The 9,154-nt window shown below is 38.7% G+C and overlaps 1 protein-coding gene across 1 annotated transcript; it reads left to right on the top strand.

Moving 5' to 3' along the window:
• The first annotated feature begins 5,603 nt into the window (after nucleotides 1-5,603).
• LOC116567442 (keratin-associated protein 27-1) lies at nucleotides 5,604-6,356 on the top strand. Its single transcript, XM_032302501.1, has one exon. It carries the CDS (start codon nucleotides 5,609-5,611, stop codon nucleotides 6,224-6,226), a length of 618 nt encoding a protein of 205 aa, XP_032158392.1. The 5' UTR covers nucleotides 5,604-5,608; the 3' UTR covers nucleotides 6,227-6,356.
• Nucleotides 6,357-9,154: the final 2,798 nt, after the last annotated feature.

The raw sequence follows: 9,154 nt of genomic DNA, 5'->3' as shown, positions 1-9,154 counted from the left end.
TCATTTTTTTAATTACAAATTCACTGTTTTATATTTTATTTGGAGCATTATTTTGTTTATCAGTTCTATTTTGTTTGGTCTTCCTGGTTATATTCTCAATGAACACAATGGAATCTTACCTGATGGGGTCTGGAAAGTAGTAAATACTCAATAAATATGAATTTAGTAGATGAAAGAATGAAATGGATCTAGGACGATAGTCTCCAGGATGTATTATGTCAATATAAACAAAGAGTCATTCATTTTTTTAAAAAAGATTTTTACTTATTTATTTGACACAGAGAGAGAGATCACAAGTAGGGAGAGAGGCAGGCAGAGAGAGAAGGGGGAAGCAGGCTCCCTGCTGAGCGGAGAGCCTGATGTGGGGCTTGATCCCATCATGACCAGAGCTGAAGGCAGAAGCTTAACCCACTGAGCCACCCAGGCGCCCCACAGTCATTCATTTTTGATAGCTGAACTCAATTTGGATAAGCTAGTTGTCAGTAATGTCATTAATCTTCTGGTCACCATTATTATAAAAAATGACTTAGTACCATCTTAATGACATATTATCACAACTGCAGTAGTCATAAGAAAAGTGTGAGATCTCACAAGTAAATTCCTACTTCTGGGTCACACAAAGGCAGAAAAATAACTTCACCAAAAGCTAACCTCAAGGACAGACCAGAGTAAGTACATCTGGGGAAAGGAACAAAAGCAAGTGTATAATTACTATAATAAACCATGACACTTTCACATCCAAGACATAGTGGAACAAAGGGTTGAAAAATATGGGAGTAAATGCTCAAATGGTCAAGATACTATGGTCTATTCTTTCTTTCCAAATACTCTTTGTTAATGGCTAAATACTGTGTAGTTCTTTCTTTCTTTCTTTCTTTCTTTCTTTCTTTCTTTCTTTCTTTCTTTCTTTTTTTTCCTTTTCTTTCTTTCTTCCTTTTTTGCTATTTAAATCGAAGTCTGATGGCATTGAATTGTAAACGACCAAGAATTGTCCCAAGAAGCAAAATTATTTAGAGATAGTTTCATAGAAAAAAAATGATGTCACATGTAAATCCATTTATTACAGTGTTCTAAGAGAATCAATTTCAAAATAGATAAAGCTGACATGAGACCATTCCCATATTCCACATGGGATCATTATTATAGTAATAGTGTCATAATTCTGAGTATTCCAGAGACTAAGATTTTTTTTTTTTCTGTATGCATTACAGTGTCTGAAAGGGGTTGTATAATACTTGACTTATTTTACAAAACGTTATATTTAAAGGAAGTTGGTCATTCCCTTTGGCACGCTCTTTTGAGGTGGACCAGTGAAAAATATACTTTTTCTGTATTTCTCAGAGTTAGTCTCAAATACAATAGGACTATTCATTTTAAGTGATGGATTTCTACCACCATACATGGCAACTAATAGCCTACTGACTTCAGTCTTTGTTCCATCCTGTTAAAATTTTTATAAGTAATCTTAATAAAAATTAGATGGCTTAAATGAAAGTGCAGATTTCATTCAGCAGGTAGATTTGACAAGATGCCATTTCATGTCCTTTTCAACTCTAAGATATTAAGATTCTGATAGAAAATCATAGAATGTGACAGCTACAAAGGACCTTCGAGATCTTTTCATCTGAATTCATTATCTTAGAAGATATCCAGAGAGGCAGAGTGACTTGTCCAAACTCATGCAATGAATTAATAGAAACAGGGCTAGATGCCAGATCTCTTCACTCTTGGTCTAGTAGTCTTCCATTGCTATACAATCTGTCTATATGAGTGACTTCCTGGTTGGAGAAGAGGAATGGATTTAAATTAACTTAAGTCATTTGGTTGGTGAGATAAAACTAAGACAAGGATAGAGGAAATAAACTGTGGGAGAACTGAGCTGAATTATGTTACTCTAATTTTTTGTTTATTTATGTTTTACTATTTAATACGGATGAACAAGTGTTCAGAAGTCCAACATAGCCACATAATCAAATATAGAAGTAATATAACTGTTCAACCTTATAATCATCAACTGCCAAGCCCTTGAGAGATAGAAACAGGTTGACTGGACCTTTAATGGGACTGATGAATATAATCCAACCCTTAGAAAAATGGAATGTGCTACATTTATGGACATAAAAAAATTTGAAACACACGAAGAAGATACTGTGTTTATTTTATCCTGTGTTTATTTTCTTTTTATAGTTTTATCTCAATCCAAGATCGACATCACCATCAGAACAACATTTTGGTCTGCACAAAGATCCTTAACCTGATCAGAAATAATTGCTACTTTTATTCATTTCCTATTCCATAGGTGGCAGGTAATCAGGTATTGTATGTATCATCTCATTTCACCTGTAAAACCATTTTATGAGGTTGATACTCTCACAATTTTCATTTTAAAAATGAATAAGTCAAGGCATAGACATTTAAGGGAAATGTTCAAGGTTTGTGATTCTAGATCTTGGCTTAGAATCATAACTGGAAAATCCTTCCTTGTATTTCACGTCTTTCTCCTCCCCCATTTTTAATATTCCACCCTCTGGTGGTAAGGGGGTGCTACTGCAGCTGCAATCATTTTTCTATTTCAAGACTGGGAGACCAGGGAATTGTTCAACGATTTAGCAGCAAAGTATCCAGTCACCATAAACACTCACATGACTATTTCTACCTCTGTCACAAGAAAACTAGGCAATAGACAACATAATTGTCATTGTTCAAGTGCCTACAAAGTGAACACTTAGTTTTTAGTTGGTTGCACTAAAGCAGTCTGAAGGTGACCGGTTTTCCTAGCATACATCATGCCACAGTAATACACCTAGTAACTCCCTCTATAAATCTAGCACCAGCCAAAATCTGTATTTACTCATTGAGCTAAAATTGCATGCTGAAACACCTATTAATTCAGCACTCAGTTAAATAACATGTGCAAGTTAAGGCTTCATCCCAAAGAGAAAAGAATTCATGCGGTGGCCTTATTCACAAATGACAGACCTAGCTTCACTATTTGACATTTGGAGATTGGGAACTGCGCAGGTATTCGCTAATTTGCTACACATTGTGAGGTTAATAAGAAGGCAGTCCGCTGGAGACAATTGTGTGAATGCTGGCCTGGGTGATGTCCTGCCTCTGCCCCCCTCCGAGTCTAGTTTTGCAACAGGACTCTGTTGTGCTGACAGTGAAAAGTGGTGCCCTTTTTTTTTCATGGGAAAAGCTTTTTAAAACATGCCTACATACAATCAAACAATATTTTGAAATAATTGACTCAGCTTGTGCCATGCTAATAAGTGGCTTCCTTAATGATTTTGCTCTTATTTCATAAACGGGTAGCTGAAAGGTAAGCATGGGTCTTATTATTATTATTATTATTATTATTTTTTCTCTTTAAACTCTGTACCCTGGCCAATTCTCAAAAATCTTGGGTACGTCAAGATTTCAGAACTCTATCCCTTCAGACATTATCTATAATTTGAGCACATTTAGCAACTTCCATTTATTAAAAAGAAATGCAGTTTCTATTCATTAATTTTTTGAAATACATTTATGGAACTCTTATTATATGTCAGCCATGTGCTCAGTGCTGGGGATACAATAGTGAGGAAGATATACATGCTCTTTGCCTTTATGGAACTCACATGCTGTGGCAAAGGCACAGTGAAGAAACAAATAAAATCATTATAATCTGAGATAAGTTCTATGAAAGCAGAAAAACACACTTTGAGAATGGAATCTTTTTTCAAACAGGGTGACGAAGGAAAGCCACTCTTGAGGGTCGCTCTTATGCTGAGACACAAAAGATGAGGAAAGGAGCTGTAGGTGGCGTGGGAGAAGGCAGGGAAGGGGGAGACGGACACGCAGCTGCACATGCAAAGTAATGAGGCAAAGGGAGGCTTGACATCCTCAAGAGCCCAGTAGAAGCCTGTGCAAATGGAGGATGTGAGGCTGAGGGAAAGGGCAGATTTAGATTTAGTAAAATAGGGAGCACCCAGGTTTTACAAGTGCTGAGTAGGCTGGGCTAAGGAGGATGGATCTTACTCTCAGGGCAATGCAAATCCATTTAATGCTTCTAAGCCTGAGAGTTAACAAGCTACAGTGGAAGCCTCTGTGATGATAAATACAAATATGCCTATGATTTAAATGAGGTCCTGTTGGGGTCATAAGGAGGGCATAATGGGATCTTCAAACACACAGGACTGGTAATTCAGCATTATAAGTAACTTGCATATGTTGTGAAGGCATTACACACTGTCGAGCGTGCTGCTTGTCAGGCTGAATGCCTTCGCATGTGTCCTTTGAAAGAGAGGCTATTCCCAGTCTGTCACATGTTAAGGAGGAGTTTGAATCAGAGCTGTTCCAAGTTCCTGAATGTTCTTGATTTTCTTCAGATCTGAGGCAAGGGGCCAGAGCACTGTGCTAAGAATACACTTCAGTTGTTTCTCTTTCATGAGCTGAGCTAGAAGAATTATAGAAGGTGCTATAGAAATTGTGCTGGCAGGTCCTGTGTTACGAGGATGAAGCTAAACTGCGTCCAGCTGCTAATGTGATAAATGTGGGTGCTGATCATCAGTCTGCAGTCAAAGAAAACCACAGCAAACAAAAATGAGGAGCAATTCTGAGACAAGTTTGTTACAAGGCCAGATTATCAACAGCTGAGAAGTACAAATAAAGTAAATACATGACTTCATCATTAATAAAGAATTATTATTATTATTATTCATTATAAACTGAGTTAAGTTCTGTAAAAGCAGAAAAACAGACTTTGAGAATGGAATCTTTTTTCAAACAGGGTGACGAAGGAAAGCCACTCTTGAGGGTTGCTCTTATGCTGAGACACAAAAGATAATAAATAATAAAGAATAAAGAATAATAAAGAATGTGTCAAAGTCCACTGGTAATTCAGAGGAAGAAGTTGTAACCTGTAAATAGGAAGATCAAAGAAAAGCTTCGTAAAGAGGCGGTTTATATTTGACCTTCAATAAGACAAGGGATACAAAATGTTAAACAAAGGGAATGATATTTATAAGGCAATGGCCACTTACAGTACTTTGGGTGAGAGTAAGAAGAGATTCCATTGTTGAGTCTTTCACACATCCCGACCAGTTGGACAGACCAAGATCTGAGTGGAATGAGGGTGAGCTTAACTGGATTGCCTTCTGACTGAAAATGTCTTGATCATATTATTCTGTTTTGCCAAAAGAGCATCCCTCCAAACTCCAGTGCTGAATATTGATTAGTTTACAATTGGTTTTTTCCATTAGTCGCCATGACTCTCCCTGGAGAGTCATGGCAACTAAGAAAAAAAAAATGTTAGCTTGGGTGGCATGTTGGGACTCATATTTGAGAAACTCTGCCCTGATGAATCAGCTTTGGGGCTAACATGAAAGCCATTTTGAAGATTCGGAATGGACTGGCTTCTTTGTTAATAGGATGTCATCTTCATATGTTACTAAACAAAGTGCTAATGAGATGTTATCCTTCAAATTAGCTTAAGCAATGAGGTGGAAAGGAGTCTTGAGAAGAAGCCAACACCCAGTTTTCTGAGTATATAATCTCACCAAAAAAGAATCTTCAGACCTGGCACCCTGGGTCCTTAAGACCAACTTCAATCAAGGGTTTAAACAGTATGCCTCAGAGCCAAGGCCACTCGCTCAGGAGCTCCTACAATGTCCCACCACTCTCTGCCATCGTACATGGGTCTAAGCTTATAGACTTTGAAGATGGACTTTTTTTACCCAGCAGCTGCCATGGCAGGACCTGGCTCTTAGACAACTTTCAAGAAACCTGCAGTGAGACTACCAGCTGCAAAGTGCCCAACCATAAACAGGAACTGTGCACAGAACCGAGCTGTGCGCAAAGTGCTGGCCTCCCCAGAGTTGTCCAAACAACTTGCTCTAATTCCAGGGCCTTTGAAAAGACAATGTGCCAATCAGGACATTCCTCAGCAGTGTCGGAGTGTGTGTCTCAGCCTTGCCAGTCAGGAAGCAGCCAGCAAGTGGGTTCTGTAGTCCAGAGCTGCCAGCCTGTGAGCTCTGTGGCAAAGAGCTGTCCACCCAAGACATGTGTGTCTAAGAGTTGTCAGTCTCTGGAATGTGAACCTGGCCCAGGTCAGTCTCAGAGCTCTGAATCCAGTTCGTGTAGGCCTCCGGTTTATGTGGCACCAGGGTCACAACTCCTGGAATCTTCTCAAACTTATGAGCCAACTTGCTGTGTTACTGGTGGTTTGCAACTGCCCCGTAAGTGAAGAATGGGTGGAATGTGTGGATAGGAGATAACAAATTCTAACTGAGATAAATTGATTTCTTATGATATCTAGAAACTTTTATTTCTCTTAATACATATTATTGTGCATGGGTTTGTGAGTGAATGGACATGTCTTCTGTCTTCAAAGAAAATAATTTCTGTTTTTTTGCTCTTTGGGGCATTTCTGGTAGTAAGCTGGAATTGGAAAGCATGTTAAATATTTTAGGTCACTAGGAGACTATATGTTATAGAGAACTGGGAGTTGCAACCAGGAACTAACATGAGTGCTTAAGTCAACATGACACTTTGGTCACTGGTTATTATCAATGGAAACACTTAGCATTGAATCTGGCTTATAATAATGTATGAATATAATGTGCTACTAATATCAGAAATCCATTTAATGTTGGAGTTTAAAGGGACACTGAACCCTATCTAGTCCCATGAATTCTGATGGATTTAACTCTTATCAGGTGTTGTCCTTGTTATTAATAACATCAGAACCACAACTGAAATCTGTGTCTACTCCCTGTCCGTCCATGATTTTATCTGCTGCATCAGAACACTTATAGTCAACTGTGAGGTAGAATCTATTGCTTGAAAAGTGTAAGAAAATTTTCAATTTCACCTCTGTGGACTTCTTAATCACATAGTAGCCAGAGACCTTTGAATATAATGAGTTCAAGCTTAGTATACTCACTACATTTCTCCGATTTTTTTTCCTCTTTTCACTATTTCTTCACTGTTTTTTTTTTTTTTTTTTGAGTTGGGAAAATACTCTTTGTGTTAAATAAATTGACTTCATTTAGAATTACAAACTTAATGGTCGCACTATTATTTTTATTCAGCACCTTTGTGGGTTTTATGTTATTGGTTTTTCACCAGATGAAAATCGAATAAATATTTGGAAGAAGAAGGGAGCACATGTTCCCTTCCAAAATTTTTTGTATGGTATGAAGCAGAATAAAAGAGCATGTTTGTGCTAGTCAGCAGAAGATGCGGAACATGACATGATGGGGAACATGACATGAAAGTCATAAGGCCATGGAGCCAGAAGGTGTGAAGAGAGATGAGTTTTGTTTAGAGTAGCCTGGCTATTGTGCAGCTGTGGGTGTGCTCTTAAATGGAGCTTTCATTGTTCAGGGTGTCAGAAGGTAGTGGTAAAGAGCATGAACCCTGAAGTCAGGTTTTTCTGGGTCTGAATATTCGCCTTGCTGGGTGAAGGCTGTTTGAATCCCACCTGCGTGGCTATGTACTAGTTATTTAACCACTCTCACCTCAGTTTCCTTAACTCCAAAACCAAGATGATAATGATGGTTCCACCGTGGTACTTGATAAGTTAATAATGTGAAAGTTCTCAGCACATGACCTTGAAGGAAACACTCGGTAAGATACAGAATCATGATTAGCTAGCTCAGAGGCTCTATATGAAGAGCAGAGGCAGGGATTTATAGATAAACCCCAGAATCTATGATAGATTAGAAAAGCTAGTCATCCAAAAAAAAAAAAAAAAAAAAGGAAGACTAGCTGTTTTGTATGTTTTGTATCTTGAATGATGCAAGAAACACCTTTTATCAAGGGAAATGCTCAGGAAACATGCCAAGCCTCGCTGAAGTGGGCTGGCAAGTAGCTGAGTTTATGACAAAGCTAATATTGATTTACCTGTCAGTTCTGTGGGTGGTTTAGAGACAGGTCATCCTAAAGAGGAAGTTTCAAGCCTAAATTCTATAAAGCACCGCTTACACAGGTGTTTCCATAGAGAGGTGGAATTGAGAAGTGGTTGAGGTAGGCCTGAAAGAGGCTGAAAGAACACTGTGTGATCTCAATAGTAACAGAGCATACGGCAGCCTCACCAGCAGAGCATTCCTCCAGCAAGAGACATTGACACAAAGCTTCTGGGCACAGTAATGACAGAGCCTTGGCAACAACAAGGAGAGACTTCATCTGCGTGGCAGCTTCTCAGTATTCCTGTCACAGCCAATCATGCAAATGAAGTTGAAATTCATGCACAGGGAAGACTGTTACTAATGCAACTCAAATCAGAGGGTCTGGAAAGAGTAAAATGTGTTTTGGCCACTGTTTCTGAAGACAAGAGGGAGAACAACCATTTCTTTTGTCTCCCAAGGATATGTTCCTCTAATGGGTGTGGCTTGTTGGGTGACAGGGTGTTGGTGACCAGTGGCCGGCTAAGCATGGGGTTTGTGTGTGGTGCTGGTGGACCTTAATTCATTCTTTCCAGGCTGACCAGGATCACTACAGTAAGGAGAAGTTAGCTGAAGAAGATGTCAGTATCCATCTAATCTGAATCATCATGGAGCATGTTGGAACTCTTTACAGAGAGAAAATGTGTGGATTCAGGAACTACAGATTCTTGGTATTGGAATAGATAATGGTGTGATGACATGAAGAGATGCTGTGTAGGCCATTTAGTGTAGTGGGAAGAGAATTGGCTTTGGATTATACTGGGCCTTGTTCAAATCCAAATTCTGCCATTTATTAGCTGTGTGCCTTGGGACAAGCTAACATTTCTGAGGCTCAGTTTCTCTATTAGAAAATGGAGATAATGGCTAATTCCTTGGATGATTGTGGCAAGGAAATGCCATCATGGCCATTAAATGCCTAATGATGTGTTTGTGTCAGTATATGTAAGATATTATTTGATGCTTCGGCCGATATTTGCTTCTTGGGCCACAGTCTCAGTTTACTTTCATGATTTCTCTATATTGGACTTAAATTTTAAGACGAAGACCAAGAAAAATCCTTCCATTAAGCAATATGGAACATAACCTAGGGAGTGTTCTCAAAAACTATAGAAGTGACTCAGTGGGTACACATTACAGAACATTCTTCATAGATCATAGATCCTCTTGCTTGAACAGAAAGGCTATGGTAGGAGTTGTGCACTGGTATCACTTACCCCACACTTTTC

This window comes from Mustela erminea, chromosome 1, assembly GCF_009829155.1.
Source record: "Mustela erminea isolate mMusErm1 chromosome 1, mMusErm1.Pri, whole genome shotgun sequence".
Lineage (NCBI taxonomy): Eukaryota > Metazoa > Chordata > Mammalia > Carnivora > Mustelidae > Mustela > Mustela erminea.
Note: the sequence above shows the minus strand (reverse complement) of the source record. Positions and strands in the feature narration are given on the sequence as shown.

Excerpts from the sequence above, each read along its gene's own strand:
- LOC116567442 (XM_032302501.1), top strand. The coding sequence starts at position 5,609 with ATGCCTCAGAGCCAAGGCCACTCGCTCAGGAGCTCCTACAATGTCCCA.